General features: G+C 36.0%; 2 protein-coding genes and 1 long non-coding RNA gene across 4 annotated transcripts; 2 read left to right on the top strand and 1 right to left on the bottom strand.

The window, feature by feature from the left end:
• The first annotated feature begins 1,477 nt into the window (after positions 1-1,477).
• On the top strand, positions 1,478-3,290 carry LOC145072825 (tubulin beta-1 chain). The gene is made up of 3 exons (XM_079019299.1): positions 1,478-1,941; positions 2,081-2,350; positions 2,443-3,290. The coding sequence occupies exons 1-3, from the start codon at positions 1,545-1,547 to the stop codon at positions 3,117-3,119; spliced, it is 1,344 nt and encodes a 447-aa protein (XP_078875425.1). The 5' UTR covers positions 1,478-1,544; the 3' UTR covers positions 3,120-3,290.
• A 10,742-nt stretch (positions 3,291-14,032) lies between these two features.
• LOC145073685 (uncharacterized) lies at positions 14,033-15,921 on the top strand. Of its 2 annotated transcripts, none has more exons than XR_013691501.1 (3): positions 14,033-14,807; positions 14,911-15,580; positions 15,682-15,921. It is a non-coding gene; the product is annotated as an uncharacterized LOC145073685 (long non-coding RNA). The 2 variants fall into 2 exon arrangements; XR_013691499.1 differs by having other exon boundaries at positions 14,033-15,094; positions 15,508-15,580.
• A 676-nt stretch (positions 15,922-16,597) lies between these two features.
• On the bottom strand, positions 16,598-18,482 carry LOC145077086 (uncharacterized). The gene is made up of 5 exons (XM_079022860.1): positions 17,967-18,482; positions 17,697-17,808; positions 17,495-17,568; positions 16,972-17,406; positions 16,598-16,883 (listed from the first exon to the last, which is right to left on the bottom strand). The coding sequence occupies exons 1-5, from the start codon at positions 18,225-18,227 to the stop codon at positions 16,785-16,787; spliced, it is 981 nt and encodes a 326-aa protein (XP_078878986.1). The 5' UTR covers positions 18,228-18,482; the 3' UTR covers positions 16,598-16,784.
• Positions 18,483-18,909: the final 427 nt, after the last annotated feature.

Raw genomic sequence — 18,909 nt, 5'->3', positions numbered from 1 at the left:
TCGTGTTATCCTCAAGTATCGCCTTATGATCCCTTTATTTTCGATTGATGAGACATGGCCTGTTTGTCGCAAGGCGTGCTTGGAATCCTTTGGGGAGAATGCAGTTCATTGAAGAGAATTTACGAGTTTCAAGTACTGAGATGATCAGTTACGGATGTTCTTTTTGACATATTTAGGCACGCCAGGTTTCTTCCAAGAAAGAGGCATTGTGAATGTGAACTTTCTGACTGACCCATTAGAAGGAAGATCAACACTTAGATCAGTTGATGTTTTAGTTTTTGGATTGGATGGAACGAAGCATGCATGTGTGGATCTCATAGGGGTTTCACCTCATGTGGGTTGGGGAGTAGGGTTTTCACTGTGAGACAAACTGCTTTAAAAGTTGCATTATGCAAAGTGGAAAAACATGAGAAAACATGCATGAACAATCAACACACGTTTATATATACCTTTTTCATTTGATACTTTTGGTTTCCTTGCGCTAGATGTTATGGAACTTCTCAATATCAATAGAGTTCAATAGTTCATGCATATTAATGTTATGACCTCAAGATCTATGCATACTGTTTTTAAAAGAATTAGTTTTGTCATCCAAGAAGGAGTTGCGACACAATTTGTTTCTCGTTTACCCACTACATTCATGTAAAACTTTTATGTAGGGATATATATTGAAATGAGGTAAGGAGTAATTTTCGAGGATTGAAAAAAAAAAAATTTATGAATTAGATATAATTAAAAACTATATTTATAAAACAAAATTCAAATTTCCATCGAATAAAACAATTTATATAACTTTATACACATTTGAATATACTTCCGTTCAATTTTGCCTCATTGTCAATTATTAACAAATTAGCATTTGAATTACTCCATTTTCCCATAGAAAATGGCTTACGAGTCGAACGAAGTTTCCAAACGGTTCAAAAAACTCAAATCATGTTTTGTCCAAAAAAACTCAACTAAGTTATACTTTTGTTTAATTATATGGAAGTCAAAAAAGAGAAACAGATAAGATGGGTTATTACTATATTGTTGTAAGATCAACGAAGTTTCTAAAATGTTCAAAAAATATCAATCATGTTTTGTCTGTTCAAAAGAACCCCACAAACTTAACATTTTGAACAGACAAAACATGATTAAAGTTTTTGAACGGTTTGAATATTTCGTTGAATTCTTTTAGACAAAATGTTAAGTTCGTTGGGTTTCTTAAATAAACAAAATAAACGGTTTGAAAACTTGATTGAGCTTGTACGTTCATTTTTCTATTCTTATAAATAAATAAAAATTATATTTTTTTAATCAAATTTAAAAAATAAATTAAAAACAAGCATTGAGCGACCAACAAAAATGGAAAGGCGGCGGTTGAGAAAAAAATTGAACAAATAACCGACGACCACAACCTTCTCCGTGAACCCGCGATACCAACGTTAGCCCTTAACTTCCTCCCGCTAATAATATTATGACATTATGACCTCTTCCTTTCACTTCAAATATTCTCCCTCTTCCCTCTTTGGATCCATTGCAATCCCTTCATCATCCCGAAAATGAGAGAAATCTTAAACATACAAGGAGGCCAATGCGGCAACCAAATCGGTGCAAAGTTTTGGGAGGTCATCTGCGACGAACATGGTATTGATCCCTCCGGCCAATACAATGGTACCACCGCCGATCTCCAGCTTGAGCGTATCAACGTTTACTACAATGAAGCCTCCGGCGGCCGTTATGTTCCCCGTGCTGTGCTTATGGATCTCGAGCCTGGCACCATGGACAGCATCAGATCTGGTCCCTACGGCCAGATCTTCAGGCCTGATAACTTCGTTTTTGGCCAGTCCGGCGCCGGTAATAACTGGGCCAAGGGGCATTATACAGAAGGCGCTGAATTGATTGATTCTGTGCTTGATGTCGTTCGCAAGGAGGCTGAGAATTGCGATGCGTTGCAAGGTACATGTAAACCTGAAAGTTTATACATCCATGAATCGTATAAATTATTGGATGATCTCTGACCTTGCAATGACGTTCATACAAAACACCTTATTGATATGATCTCTACCCTTGATGCATGTGTGCTATATTGTGACAGGTTTTCAGGTATGTCACTCGCTTGGAGGTGGAACAGGTTCTGGTATGGGGACACTCTTGATCTCCAAGATTCGAGAGGAATACCCAGACAGGATGATGCTCACATTCTCCGTTTTCCCTTCACCAAAGGTATCCGACACTGTTGTTGAACCCTACAATGCGACACTTTCAGTGCACCAATTGGTCGAGAATGCTGATGAATGCATGGTCCTCGACAACGAGGCTCTTTATGACATTTGTTTCAGGACTTTGAAACTCACCACACCAAGTTGTAAGTAGAATTCATCTCGTCTTTATGTTTAACATGCATGGTTTAATATTTTGATGTGAAGTTTAAGGATTGATGAATTTTTTATATTATAGTTGGTGATTTAAACCATTTGATCTCCGCAACCATGAGCGGTGTAACATGTTGCTTGCGATTCCCTGGTCAATTGAATTCTGACCTTCGTAAGCTAGCGGTTAACCTAATCCCATTCCCACGTCTCCATTTCTTCATGGTGGGGTTCGCACCCTTAACTTCTCGTGGGTCCCAGCAATACATCTCTCTTAGCGTCCCAGAGTTGACTCAGCAGATGTGGGATGCTAAGAACATGATGTGTGCAGCGGACCCTAGACATGGCCGATATCTGACGGCATCTGCCATGTTCAGGGGGAAGATGAGTACCAAGGAAGTAGACGAACAAATGATCAATGTTCAAAACAAGAACTCGTCGTATTTCGTTGAGTGGATTCCAAATAATGTGAAATCAAGCGTTTGTGATATTCCTCCAACTGGGCTGAAAATGTCTTCGACTTTTGTTGGAAACTCGACTTCTATTCAAGAGATGTTTAAACGAGTGAGTGAGCAGTTTACTGCCATGTTTAGGCGCAAGGCTTTCTTGCATTGGTATACAGGAGAGGGAATGGATGAAATGGAGTTTACAGAGGCTGAAAGTAACATGAATGATTTGGTGGCGGAGTATCAACAGTATCAGGATGCAACAGCGGAGGAAGAGCAGGACTATGAGGAAGAGGGTGGTGGTGAAGAAGAGGAGTAATTTTTATGTTCGATTCGGAGAAGAAGGATTGCCCGTATCGATTTATATTCCTATTTGGATTTATATGTTTGATTTCTGTTTGTTAATTTGGATTCCAGTCTAATGACCTTCAATGTACTTTGATTTCTTATGATTTTGATTAATGCAAGCATTTCAATAAGCATTCCCAGATGATAGCTAACTAGTATCTTTGATTCTTTTCTGTATCTGGTTATTCTCTTCTCTTGGTAAATTTGGGTGAGTTATATATATATAAGTATAAGAACATAAGAAGCGTTTCCGTTGGTTGAAATAGGTTTATATTAACACACGCTTTTATCTTTCCTTTATTTTATAAACAATTACAAAAGTCCATTTAGCAAAACATTGATTCAATTTATATCTTGAATTTTGTCATTGCTATTTGTGTAAAGAAGATTGATTTACGAAGCGAAGAAACCTGGATGGCAGTTCGAAATAAGCGTTTGAAGAAGGTTAAGGATTCCAAAATAATTACTTTGACAGTCGACTAGCAGTAAAGTTCTTCGGTTCTTACTCGTGGACATAAGTTACATCGAACCATGTTAATTCTATGTTTTTTCGTTGATTGTTTGCGTAACATGTGAACATAAGGTTTGCTCAAATTACCTTAACTAATTACAAGTTAAAGTGGATAAAATTTTACGACAAGTCAAAAACGCCTCAAGTTGGTTAGCTTAATCCATCAACTTTTATTTTAATTTTTAAAAATTTGATTAATAGTTAATATCTTAAAGATTGTTGGTTTGTCACACCAATAAATGTATAAAAATAATTAAATTGCCGCTATCTATACCCAAAAATAGTATAGGGGGGCAAATAGTATAGGGGGCAATTGTCCAATCCACAACTCAACAAGGACATGAGTTTAAACGTTGGAGACATAAGTGGTAATTTAATAGTAGATTACATTGTCGTTAAAAAAATGTTAACTACTTTTTTCCGTAAGATATATGGTTTTAACATTTTTGAAAAGACAATAAATGTAAAGGAGGAGGGAGTGGGGGTGGATTTTATTATCTAAATGACTAGAAAAATAATAGAATGAAAGAAATAAATAATAGAAGTTTTGAAATTCTCCCTTTGGCCTCTAAAATTCTAATTGTGCCAATTTAGTCTTTATAAAACTTTGAATTGTTGTTATTTAGCCATTGAAACAAGCTATATCTGGTTTGTAGTTTAACCACATATCAACCACCAACTCTATCTTCTTCAGTCGAAAACACCATCCACATCCAACCATCTTCTTCGTACCGTCGCAGCATGTTGGTGATTTTAGTGTCATCATGTCATTTTATGTAATTGAAACTAACATATTGGCTAAAGGGTTTCATAATTTGTACTCTAATATATGTATGGGTTTGTGCGGAGTGCACGCATATATATGATCGAATTAGAAGTTGGTTCGACGACAAGTCGGGTTCTGGGGGCAGCGCCCCTGGCTGGGGTCCCGCTTACGATACATCACTGATTTTGAATTGAAATACATCACTGAACGATGACTACATCTGAAGAAGAAGTTTGATGTATTTCAATCACGCTTGCAATGCCCAAATAATTTCCATTAGTTTTGGAAACCTTAAATCCTCATTAAATTTCGAATTTCCTGGCTTGCTTCCAAAGCAACCCAGGATGGCCAACCCTAAGAGAAACCATAATCTCATTTATTATATAAATGGCTCTTCTCTTTGAGAAGAGATAGGAAAATTATTAGCTCTTGTTTTCTTCAAACGAACACATAATCTTCCTAGAAATTTGGCTTACGATTTCTATGCCTAGAATCATAGGTATCCTATTGGATTATCCTAGGCTAAATTTCTTGCAACCCAGAAATAGGATAGAAATATCAGTTTGGAAAGTGTTCATACGATCCAAGGGGTATCCAGATCTCCAATATAAACCCTATTTCCTCTAACATTCGAACTAATATTTTATGTTTTTGGAGATAGGGGAATCAATCCGCGAGATGACCACGAAGTTTGCAAAGCTGGAGAACTTTGAAGGCGTCGATTTCAGACGTTGGAAGAAGAAAATGCACTTCATGTTGACTACTCTAAAGGCAACATACGTGCTGACTACTTCAAGACTACCGAAGGTTAAGGAAGGTGTAGTTGAGACAACTGAAGAGATAAGGAGGAGACAGAAATTAGACAACGATGACTACATCTGCAAAGGTCACATTTTGAACGGTATGTCTGATGCTTTACTTGATATCCATAGTGAAGCCTTGTGTGCCAAGGAGTTATCGTACACCCTTGAATTGAGATACATCACTAAAGACGCTTCTAGCAAGAAGTGTCTGGTCAGTGATTTTAATAATTTTAAGATGGACGATTCAAGGTTTATCACTGAATAATACAATGAATTCCTTGGCATATATGGTCAGTTTAAACTGCACCATATGAATATTGGTGAATCCATTGTTGTGTCAAGCATCATTGACAAACTTCATCCATCTTGGAAAGACTTCAAACATAACTTAAAACATCAAAAGGAGGAACCGTCTTTGGTTCAACTTGCTAGTCATATTCGTATTAAAGAATCTCTTCGTGCGAAGGAAAGTGACAAATCTGATAAACCCAACGGGAAAGTTGAATCTGGACAACCCTCGGTTCATATGGTTGAAAACAAACCAAGAAATCAGAACCACAAAGGATATGGCAAATGCAAGCAGGAACATGTCCCAAGCAACTCCAACAAAAAGAAAAAGGATCTGGTTTGTTGGAGGTGCAATCAAGTTGGGCATTACAAGCATGATTGTCGTGTGAACTTAAGCAACAATGATGTTGGAAATAGTGGAGCCAATGGAAAAGTGAACGGGTCTTCGGCCCTAGTTAAAGGAGGTCGGTTTTTTTACTAACTATAATTCTAATCAGAATTATGTTTACTATGTTTCATTCATTCCTGAATTTTTCTATGTTCAGAATGATGATGTTGCTTGGTGGATCGACTTTGGGGCAACGAACCATGTATGAAAGGATAAACGGATGTTTGAAACATTAACTCCGCTTAAAGATGGGTTGGTGCTGAAAATAGGAGACGATCCTTTTATTCATATTTGTGGTGTTGGTGTCGTGTTTCTTGAATTTACTTCTGGAAAGACAATTAGACTTTTTGATGTTTTGTTTATTCCCAAGATTCGCAAGAATCTTGTTAGTTCTAGTTTTGAATTATGATGGTTTTAAACAAGTTATTGAGTCAGATAAGTTCATATTATCTAAGGGTGAAATGTTCGTTAGCTTTAGATATTTAAATAATAGAATCTTTCGTTTGAAAATTGTTGACAAATTATTACCTGTTCAAAATTCTACATTTGTATCTTCTGCTTCCAATGTTGATAAATCTATGCTTTGGCATGTGAGGTTAGGTTATGTCAACTTTAGAAGGATGCATGAGATGTCAAAAGATGGATTAATTCCAGCCTTTGATATGACATCGGATAAATGTAAAACATGCATGCTTACAAAAGTGACAAAACAACCATTTTTTAGCAACATAGTGACCTGTGTGATTTTCACTCCACTCCTTCATTGATGAATGCACTCGGTTTTGTTATGTGTATTTGTTACATTCTAAGGACGAAGCCTTAGATAAATACAAAATATACAAAACCGAGGTGGAATTACAATTGGGCAATCTGGTTAAATATCTTAGGACTGATAGGGGAGGTGAATATATGGATCCTATATACTTCTAATCAGCGGGTATCGTTCATGAGACAACGGCACCTTACACACCCCAACATAATGGTGTTGTTGAACGCAAAAATCGAGTTTTAAAGGAAATGCTAAACTCGATGTTTTCATACTCGGGATTGAGTGATGGATTCTGGGGAGAGGCCATGTTAACGGTCTCCTATTTATTAAATAGGGTTCCAAATAAAAGGAACAAAACAGTCCCATATGAAATTTGGTTCAAGAAAAAGCCGAATTTGAGTTATTTTCGGTTTTAGGGATGTCGGGCAGTTGTAAAACTCACCGAGTCCAAAAAGAACATTTTGGGAGAACGTAGAATTGATTGTATATTCATAGGATATGTTGAGCATTCCAAGGCATATAGGTTTTATGTAATAGAATCTAATGATTCGGTTTCGATTAACACCGTTATCGAATCACAAGATACAATTTTTGATGAGATGCGCTTTTCATCAATTCAAAGGCCTAAGGATCTGAATTTTGGTACTAATAAAGTGCAAAATTCAGAAAGTCAAGATGGTGGTAATGTACAAGAACCACAAGAGCTTCGTAGAAGCAAAAGAGGCGAAATTGCGAAAAATGTCGGATCCAACTTCCAACTGTATTTAGTGGAAGGTTCAAGGGGTTAAATTAATCTTGAATACTCTTATTGCTATAGTATTGAAGATGATCCTAAGATATATCAAGAGGCCATGGAGTCTCGTGATAGTGCCTTTTGGAAGGAAGCAATTAATGATGAAATGTCATCAATCCTTGAAAACAACACATGGGTGTTGTCTGATTTTCCTCCAGGTTCTAAACCACTTGGTTGAAAGTGGATTTTCAAAAAGAAAATGAATGTTAATGGGACTATTGACAAATTCAAAGCCCGGTTAGTCATTCAAGGTTTTAGACAACAAACCAGTGTTGACTATTTTGATACGTATGCTCCGGTTGCTCATATTTCTACTATTAGATTGTTGATTGCCTTGGCAAGTATTCACAATCTGGTTATTCAACAAATGGATGTGAAAACAGCCTTTTTAAATGGTGATCTTGATGAGGAGGTTTACATGAAACAACCAAAAGGTTTCATTATGCTCGATAAAGAACATATGGTTTGTAAACTTGTCACATCTTTGTATGGGCTGAAACAAGCGCCTAAGCAATGGCATCAAAAATTTGATGAGGTTATTTTGTCTTCTGGTTTCAAGACAAACCAATGTGACAAATGTGTTTATAGTAGATTTGATGATGCTACTAGAGTTGGAGTGATCATTTGCTTATATGTATATGACATGTTAATTTTTGGTACCGATCAAAATCAAGTAAATGAAACAAAGAAATTATTATCGTCTAAGTTTTCCATGAAAGATTTAGGAGAGGTTGATGTAATTCTTGGAATAAGAATTAAAAGGATGAACAAAGGTTTGGTAATGACTCAAAGTCGAGAAAATTCTCAAGCGGTTTAATTTTACCAATTGTTCTCTTGTGAGTACTCTTATGGATCCAAGTGTGAAATTAATGCCAAATAATGGCTTTCCAATTTCACAAGTGGAATAATCTAAGGTTATTGGTAGCTTGATGTATGTCATGACAAGTACCAGACCTGGTATTGCTTTGTTGTGGGTAAGTTGAGCAGGTACACTAGTAATCCTAGTATCCAACACTGGCAAGCAATGAATAGAGTGTTTAAGTATCTCAAATGAACCAAGGATTATGGTTTGAGTTACTTAGGGAGTCCTTCAGATTTAGTAGGTCATTCGGATGCAAGTTGGAAAACCAACATGGAGGACCATTCCTCAACTTCTGGTTTGGTATTCTTGCTTAGGGGAGGTGCCATATCTTGGGCTTCCAAGAAGAAATCTTGCATTACAAACTCAACAATGGAATCTGAGTTTGTTGCGTTAGCAGCTGCTAGTAAAGAAGCAGGGTGGCTAAGGAATTTAGTCTATGATATTCCTTTGTGGTCTAAACAGATATCACCTATTTCTCTCCTTTTTGATAGTGCAACCTCTTTGGCTAAGGCATACAGTCGGGTTTATAATGGCCAGTCTAGACACCTAGGTGTTATACATAGCATGATTAGAGAACTAATCATGAATAGTGTGATTTCGGTTGAGTTTGTGAAATCACAAAAAAAAAAATTGGCGGATCACTTGACTAAAGGTCTGATAAGACACTTAGTACACAAGCCTGTAATCGGGAAGGGATTAAAGTCCATTTAATTCTGTAATGATGAGACACCCAATTCCCTCCTAATATAATGCTAGGAGTTAAATTCAATGTGGAATGATCATACTTAGAGATTGGAACACATGAAGTATTCATCCCAGGTATATGTTCCGTTCTACAAGTTAGCCAAGTTAAAGTTTAACTTCTTAATAATTCCTTTGAAAAATGTATGTGCAGATACATGGAAAGGAGTTACCTACGTGATTGTGAAGTGTAGCCTTATTTCAAGAGGTTGTGGACTTAACGTTGATACGATCATGAGAGGATTGGGACACATGGCATTATAATAGTGTCAAGTTGTATTTTGCTAGAAATTCAATAAATTAGTATGTATTTTACTTTCTGGTATTCAAATGAGATGATGAGTTCAATTCTTAGAACACCCTGATTCTCGAGTATTTGCAAATGTATGATACTAAGTGGAAATTCAATCACTTCGATATTTTCGTTATGTACTAGTTTGGTTTGTTTTGATAAGGTTATGTTTGTTCAAGGGTTACACTAAAATGAGGGAGGATTGTTGGGGATTTTAGTGTCACCATGTCATTTTATGTAAGTGGAACTAACAAGTGAGCTAAGGGGCTTCATAATTTGTACTCTAATATATGTACAAGTTTGTGCAAAGTGCACGCATATATAAGATCGAATCAGAATCCGGTTCGACGACAAGTTGGGGATCTGGGGGGAAGCACCCCTAGGTCCGGGGTTTCCAAATGGGCAGTGTCCCTTTGGTGGGGTCTAGGGGCAACGCCCCTAGCGGGGTCCAAGGAACAGATCCCCTGGATAGGTTCCTGCTACCAGGTCAGCGAGCAGGGTCTAGGGGCAGTGCCTCTAGCGGGGTCCAAGGGGCAGTGCCCCTGGCTGGGGTCCCACATACGATACATCGCTGATTTTGAATTGAAATACATCACTGAACGATGAATATATCTGAAGAAGAAGTTTGATGTATTTCAATCACGCTTGGAATGCCCAAATAATTTTCATTAGTTTTAAAAACCTTAAATCCTCATTAAATTTTGGATTTCCTGGATTGCTTCCAAAGCAACCAATGATGGCCAGCCCTGAGAGAAACCCTAATCTTGTTTATTATATAAACGAATCTTCTCTATGAGAAGAGACGCAAAAACTATTAGCTCTTGTTTTCTTCAAACGAACACAGAATCTTCCTAGCAATTTGGCTTATGATCTCTGTGCCTAGAATCATAAGTGTCCTCTTGGATTATCCTAAGCTGAATTTCTTGCAACCCAGGCATAGGGTAGAAATATCAGTTTGGAAAGTGTTCACATGATCCAAGGGGTATCCATATCTCCAATATAAACCTTATTTCCTCTAACACAACCTCCACATTTACCTTCTGTTCATTATGTATTTTCCATTATCATCATTTACCCATGTTAATTACGATCACAGCCACATCAACACCAATATTGTTACCACAACATGATTCATCATCATCTCCAGCCTTCACGCATCATCATCCCCATGTCCCTTGTTCTCATTTTGTTTTGTGACCACACCTACAAGTCCATCGAGGAGGAAAAGAAGTTTAACCCCACTAGTAATCACAACCATAAATCACTTCACCATGTTCTTAATTCACCATAGATCGACCACCGTACAAGATCATATTTACCAAAGAACGAAAACACGACCATTGGCTTTCTTTGCACCAAACCTTTCACCATCTCTACCTAATCATTTTCATACACATGTAAAATACCACCACTGGACCATCTTCTTCATACATGCATCGATTCAAATAAGGGGTGCTCTCAATTTCTTGTTGTTATCGGGGATACACACACAAACGGATGAAAGGCAAGCATTGTTCTTCAATTTTTTGTACATGCATGGGAGAAAAAAATTGAAGAATAGGATGCCATTTCCTAGCCAATCTCTTGGATGCATCACTATTTCGTGGCCAATTTCATGGGCGATAAATGCTTAAACATAGATTCGAAACGAACCATTGGGGAAGAAGTGCCCAACGACTCTTTTCAACATTTTTTTTCTTTTTGTAATTAATCGCAACCTAGAGATAAGAGAATTGCCACATAGACTTCTAGAAATTTATGTTGATGCCACGTTGATACAGGTGAGTTAAAACTGTTTATGTGGCATGCCACATAAGTAGGGAATCCTACAAACATGCTATAGCATGTCCTAATGGCTAAATTGTGACAAGATTGAAAGTTTAAGAACTTAGTTATCCCCGTTAGAACTTTAATGGCCAAATGGTGAAAATTTTGAGACTTCGATTCGATGGTCAACAAATTCAAAACTCCTAAAGAATAAGTTTTTGGAAAATCAATTGAGAAACAATTTCGATTCAAATTCTATTCATTATGATGTGAGTTGATTATCAATTGATGTACGAATTATTTACTAATCTAGGCTTGTACTAAGAACACTAATAAGCTCTAATGTTACTTTACTTGTCAAGTTATTTAGTCAAAACAAATTCTTTAACTTAACTTAACTTTACTAACTAAATATAAACATGTTCTTAGAATTGAATCGTTGTTTTAAGTTATCTACAAGTTTCCTAACAATGTTCAATACTTCTTATAGACTCTGAACCATAAAAACATGTGATTTCATGTTTACGACGAAATTAAATTCTAATGTAACATCCCGGTCTTTCAGGTATTTTCAAATTCTTCCTTTGATAATTTAAATTGTCGTTTTGGCCCTTGAAGTTTACGATGGGCGTAATACGATGGGCGTACATATGGGTACGCTAAGCGTACTAGGGCACACCTTAATACGTTGTGCAAACACATATATATGCTGGCGGTAAGTGTGTTCGGGTGAAAACCCTAATTTTTAGGGTTTGTGTAGTATTTAAGCATCCTTATGGACCCTTTACCCCCCATCTTTTTAGCCTCTAAGTTCCAGAATCGTTTTTGGAAAACCCTAACTTCTCTAGTGTGTGTGTGTGTGTGTGAGAGAGAGAGAGAGAGAGCTAAGAGTGTATTTCTTGTGTGGTTGAAGAAGAAGAAGTTGCATCAAGGTGATTGGAGAGTGAAGCAAGCTAGTAGATCTTGGATCATCACTTCATAAAGAAGCTCCAGAAGGTAAAAAAGCTACCATCTTTATGCTTGGTTTGTTTGGATCTCATCTTGGTAGCTTTATGATGTTATTCTTGTCCCAAAAGTCTCATTGTTATGTATGCTTTGTTTTGGACGTGTTGGGCTGTCCTTTCAGACCCTAGATGAGTCCTAAGGAATAAAAATGAGGTCCCTTTAGCTAGTTTGGTTCCTTGTTCTTTATAGGAGGTCTTAATGGATTAAGACCATGTATTAAGGACTTTTTGGACGTCTAAAGTCTTAAAGTTTGAGACTTTATGATTCTAGAGTACTTTTGAGTCATGGATCTGAACTTTGAGCTTAGGTGCTTAATCCATTAAGCACTTATAAGGATTTTAAGACCTGCGAGGGTATACCCCGCGTACTGAGTCAACCACTCTAATGGTGGTCAATGCGAGGCAGAGTACACCCAGCGTACCGAAGGGTTACGCCCCGTGTACGCCTCCTGTTTGGACTTCATGTTTTGGGCCACCTTTTGGGCTTGAATGCTTAGGCCACCTTTTGGGCTTGAATGCTTAGGCCCTCTTTGGACTTCTAGATATTAGTGTGTTTGGGCTGATTAGAGAGTTGGACCTTAGGATAAGGCCCAATAAGGAGTTGGGCGCAATTGGGAAAATTGGGCCAAGTGTGGGCCTTGAAGTAATACGGGCCTTTTGGATCAAGATTCGGCCTTGGGCCTTGGCCCAATTAGGGAAAGGGTAAAATGGACATTTACCTTAAGTATGAGGCCTTATTCAAGAATGGTATTCCAATTGTTGATTGGATGTTTGTTTACTTTGATAGTTCGGTATTTTCCGTGAGTCAACACTCGGAGGTTTCAGCACAGTTTGGCATTGTGAAGTGAGTTTTCCTCACTATACTTTCAGGTCGAAGGCACTAAGGTGGACCCATTCGTTTGATAACCTGATATTGTTAATATGCTGAGTATGGTATAGATATGCATGCTAGTTTTGATATGCTAGTCGGGTAGATATGTAGGACTGCCTGTGATACTGTATGTTTATCTATATATGATATTATCTGTTATATGTCGACATATTGTATGAGTTGGGTTGAGATTGTACTGTTCCGTGCTATAGCCAACAAACCTTGGAGTATGCTAGATGTGAGTCGAGGTCATCCACATCAATGCAATATCAACTCATCTTTCAATTAAGACACGTTCAGTTTTGCAATTATCTCTCACATCAATAATTAACACTCTTTCAAAAATGGTCCTCAGTGACATCTCAATAATTCATTTATATTTAAAAACCTAAATATACTAATATATATATATATATATATATATATATATATATATATATATATATATATATATATATATATATATTTCAAGTGTTTGTAATATAAAATTAAATGTGCCAAATGGATATTTTAATTATATATGATGGTAATTTGAAAATACTTAAGTAAAAATAAAAAATGAATTATATAAATAAAAGCTTATGATGGTGGAGGGTGGGGTCCACAATGCAAGACTTTCAGAAATATGTTGAGAATATATGGTATGAAAGATGAATACCCATATGACACATTTTAAAGTTGACGTGACATTGCAAATATCATTTGCAAGAGACAATGCAGATGGTCTAATATAAGACCTTCCGCATCGCATCTTACAAAAGGTTTTTGCAATGCCACTAAGAAATGACTTCTTGCCGCATGAAATTTCATTTTTCTATATGTGCAAGACTTGCAAGTGATTTTATGTTATTATTTTAGTCAAATAATCATTTAAATACTAAAACCAATCAAAATTAATGGCTCATTAATTTCTCTTTCTAAACTTGATGAATGAGGCTAAACTGGCATTGTAAACATTAACATTTTTCAAAATGTTATAACTGTAGATAAGAGCACATCAACCTACAATGCACACTGTAGCTTGAAGACTTTGTTCCACTGACTCCCTGTTCCCCCGCTATCTCTTCAAAACTCTCACGCTTCCTAATGAATCCATCGGTTCAAAACAGCACAACTTCTCTTCCTCCTTCTCTCTAACCTTAGAAGCAACCATTCACAACCACCACCACCCTCTACTGCTACCGTCGGCTTCTCTTTCATCAACCACGTAACAGAGATCGAAGCAACCAAAAATCGTTTGTTCTTGTTCAACCATCCGTTATTGCTTTTTATCTCTACAGTTTTAAAAACATATTTCGTTCTGGATAAAGATGAACAAGTTCGGGAAAAAGGGTTTTTTACTATTGGCCTTGCTACTGGTTGTTTGGAAACCAAGGGTTTGTTTCTTTTTTTTTGGTTGTTTTTTCTACAAGCTTTCCAAAGAGGTAGTTCCAAGCCCTTACCAAGGTCTCTCTCTCATGTGTGTTTTGATTTTGTGGTTCATCTCTTATATTTCAGGTTTTTCTCAAATTTGGGCTTACCAAATGAAATGCCTAAGAGAAAATTATAACAAGAAGCGTATTTTGATTCCTTTCAAACACTTCAAGTAACTATAAGCTTAATTGTCAATCTGTTATTAGATCTCAAGAAAATCACTCATGTTACCCTCCATGCTCTGCCTTTTTCCCGGTTTTGTGCTCTATGACTCCACTTCTATGTGGTTTGAAGGAAAGAAGATACGAGAGAAACGACAAGGAGAACTTCAAGAGAGGATGAAAGCCTTTGTGAAAATCTAGATGATGGATTCGATCTACGACTCTCAATGGTATGGTGTTGAAAACACGTGAATAAAGTTTTTCCTCTGGGATGAGATGAAAGAGTTGATTAATGATTTTTTATTAGGATAGTTTTTTTGTTCTTTTTTACAGGAGCAACTTGCAGAGTGAAACCCTTCCAAGACGACCAATTTGATGGAACTGTATAGTCTGGATGTTTTTTTCTTCTCTTCTTTACACCTTTTTTTATGTTTTATTTTATTTTATTTTCGAGCCCTAATATATAATCTTCAGAACCACTTTATATTTGATGAAGACGATGATGGGAGATAGGGATGTAAGTCTTTAACTTGGCTACCTGGCATCATTCTTATCTCTCTTTTTTTAACGTTGTTTAATTTTTTCCCTTCTTTTGACAGTTTTAAGTTGTCTTTCCGGTAATAGTTAACATGTAAAGCCTAAGAAATAAAGCTTATGTTTATTCATAATTAGGTGATAACCTTTGAATATAATAATATAATGAAGCCAAGCATGTTTTTTATTTTTATGTTAGTGTTCGTACTTATTTTTTTATAGACCTGCATAGAATTCGACATAAAAATCAGAGCATAAGCAAGATTGTGCTTTGAGTGTGTAAAATTCAGAAAAATAGATGATGTTTTGATCTAGAAAGTTGTTATTGTCTATTGTGATTTGTTTTACTTAAGTTTCATAAGCAGTTATAGATTTTGATGTTGTTTTTTTAAGCAGGGAAAGATTAGAAACATCTTCCACAATTTAAGGAGAGGAGGTCATAGTAATGAATCTATATCAGACAATAAATGTAATTTGGTCTTCCGTTGACAATTCCTTTTAGATTTTTTTTTTCTCTAAAATCTGCCAAGATATGTGATGGGCTTGAACGTTTTACTTTTTGTTTTGCAGGTCCACCAATGTTAAAAAGCTCATGACAAGTGAGCTTTCCATGAATGTAATCGATGTTTACCCTCAAAACCATTTTCTTTTAAAGCTCAAATTTGGGAATTGATGGGAACCGAGACCGTTAATGTCACTGATGTTGGTTACTTGGTTCAAAATTTGTATTTATAGTCAAGTTTCATAAGATATGTGCATTGTCCCATGCTTATCATATCTAATTTGAACCGTTACATAATATATGAAATAATGGTGCAGAAACATTGGTTTATTTGCTTAATTTGAAAGGATACTTGATGTCACGTATAGTTTGCCTCTACCATATGTTTTTACATTAAAGCATTTTACTTTAGCATCTGGTGTAAAACACCACCTGATGGGCTAAACCATGTATGGGTATGTTTGCGAACACTTTCCTATTCCATCACTTTGGAAGGCATATCGTCTGAAAACCATGTATGGATTGTTTAAATTTGAAAAACATGTTTACAACCAATATACTCTATTTTTACCTATACAACTATTAGTAAAATATGTAAAGTACGTTGTTATTGTGAGTAAAGCATTACACGCAGGTGAAACTAAAACTTCAAAAAACATATTGTATCACAAAATTATTGATCAAACTTCCGCCGCAACGCGCGGCCTAAAAACCTCGTTTCACTGCAAGATCTTAAACTTGCAATCGTTCATGCTCTAAGTGGAAATCATGTCTTAGGCCCACAATCTCGTATTATTAGCATAAAGCAGTAGCCACCTCAGCTAACACAATCATACATAAATTGAGGGAAATTGTCCCAACTGTATTACCGGTGGACCCAACCCAGGCCTATAACAAATTTATCAATATGTGAGTGCATTTTTGTACTTTGTGTTAAGTAATCAAGTATATACGTATATGTAGGGTATATGTGTACACAAATCATGACGTAGGCAAAGAGCTTCCACTATGGTAATCAGTGTATATATATGTATGTAATGTACAGATTTTACCTTTTATAAAATATGCATTACATTCGTTAATGTCAAATTGTCAATTAGATAATTACACAAAATAAACCATATGAGCCTACAATTTTACACACTACATACAACTTATGCCCTTAAATTCACTATGTGGACATGTGCTTCAACTTTGGAACTTTAAATCTTGATGTAAACAGCCTTGGTTCAGTGTCACCTCCTTTTCTCTTAGAACTTCTCCTCTCTCCCTGCAAATAAAAAATATTTCTTTTCAAAATTCAAATCATTCATTCATATGATCATACAAGAATCAATCAGTGTAATCATTCTCATTACCTTCTCATTCACAACCATGTCACTTGAACGACTAGACATGCCTCCTGAATCCACTGTGCATCTACGCAATACAGGTGTAATAGAAAGCTTAGAACGATTATTATTATTTTTATTAGAATCACCACGTAACAACTCCAGTTCTTTTGTGAGTCTTGAAATTTCTTCACTCTTTTTTCTTGAATCAGATTCCAACTCAGCCATGTCATCTTGTAAGGATGAAATCGTTTTGTTCTTTTCTATGTTTAATGACTGTGATTGCTCCAATTCAGAGATTAATTTCTGTATTCTGTTATTTGCAGCTTCAACTTCAGATTTGGTTTTCTTGACATGTTCTTGCAATTGGGCATCGGTTTTCTTGAACTGATTCCATGCAAAATCCCTCTCTGCTTTCAGTGCAGACTCATCAGCGTTCTTGCTGTTGCTCCTTGTTAGATGCTGTATAAGTTAAAGATTACTATTGTTTTCATTTATCAATGATGTAAATGCCATGAGAATATCGATGGGGTATAAGAATAGACTTTACTTTTGGCTCATGTAGAAATTTAGAGAGTTCATCAAAGAGAAGTTTTAGATCAGCTCGATCATCTTCTGCATCTTCTGCAATAACAAAATGGAAATGTGGATGAGATCAAGAACCAATGTGTATATATGAATCTAATGCAACAAAGGTTGCAAAGTACAAGAATTTTTGGGAATTTAGGATTTAAATAGAGGAAACAACTGACCAAATTTTAGTTTGTGCATTATTGCTTCTTTTTGCTTCATAGATATGATCAAATTTGCCTTTGCAGCATCAACAGCACGAGCCATATCTTTAATTTTTGAGTTTCTCATCATCTAAAAACAACATATCATATCAAGAAGGACCGAAAGAATAGGAACAACCAATATTTACAGCAAGAAATAGAATTAACTTAAATTTACTAAAGACCATAAACAAGGGGCGCAATAATAGAATTATTAAGACCCAAAGATTGAAAATTTAGGGTTCTCACCTGGGAAATATAATCTTCTAATAGCTTAACGTCGAAGACCCATCTATCGTGCTGCGATCTGATTCTTTTTTCGAGGGATTTTCTTTCTTTTAGGAGGGACTCAAGCTGTCGCTGTTGGTCTTGTACCAAGTTAGCCAGTCCTTCAAAAATCTTTTTCCATGAACCTTCTCGACCTTTAGGAGCCTTATCAGCCGAAGAATTTTTGAAACCTTCTCGATCTTTAGAAGGGTTATCAGCCAAAGAATTTTTGCGTCTTCCCATCTTCTATGGATCGACCAAGATGAATGCACTAAGTGTTTGCGTAAATGCCTCTAACAAAGAAGCCAAAAACTCTGATCTGTTCAACTTCGAGGGGATAAATACGGTCTTTTCCTCAAAGATTAGCGAATTTTGAAGTTTCAAAATTCTTCGGTAAATTGGAAAATTGCCAAATTGAAGACGATTACTGAAGAGGGAAAAAATTAGGGTTTTTCTTGTAGAAGAAATGATTAATTGGTGAACTGAAAAAAAAATAGCAACGGTCGAATGGGTTCTATTTATACCTCCATCATACGATAAAATATAGACGTTACACTGCGTTTTCAATATAGTGTGCTAATCCTCCTTAATAAATGAAGGTTTTTGTTTTTTTTTTTTTTTTGCCACATATCAATCTCTCATGAGTTTTGACACTTGTCATTTTATGGTATTTTTGAAATAAATATTATCCACTTGTCAAATTTTAGCTTGTTTCAATTTTTAAAATTAAAGTCATATATTTATATATGTAAAGTATTAAATATCATATATATGATATATGATATTAAATTGCAATCAATATGTTTTTTCTTTATTTTAAAATTGTACATTAAAAAATATTTTTTATTTACATTTTAATGTTTAATCCTTTTTAAATCAACCCGTGTATTACACGGGTTTCACACCTAGTATGCTATAAAAATCA

This window comes from Lactuca serriola, chromosome 9 (genome assembly GCF_051521515.1).
Source record: "Lactuca serriola cultivar US96UC23 chromosome 9, Lser_US96UC23_V15, whole genome shotgun sequence".
Taxonomy (NCBI): Eukaryota; Viridiplantae; Streptophyta; class Magnoliopsida; order Asterales; family Asteraceae; genus Lactuca; species Lactuca serriola.
Note: the sequence above shows the minus strand (reverse complement) of the source record. Positions and strands in the feature narration are given on the sequence as shown.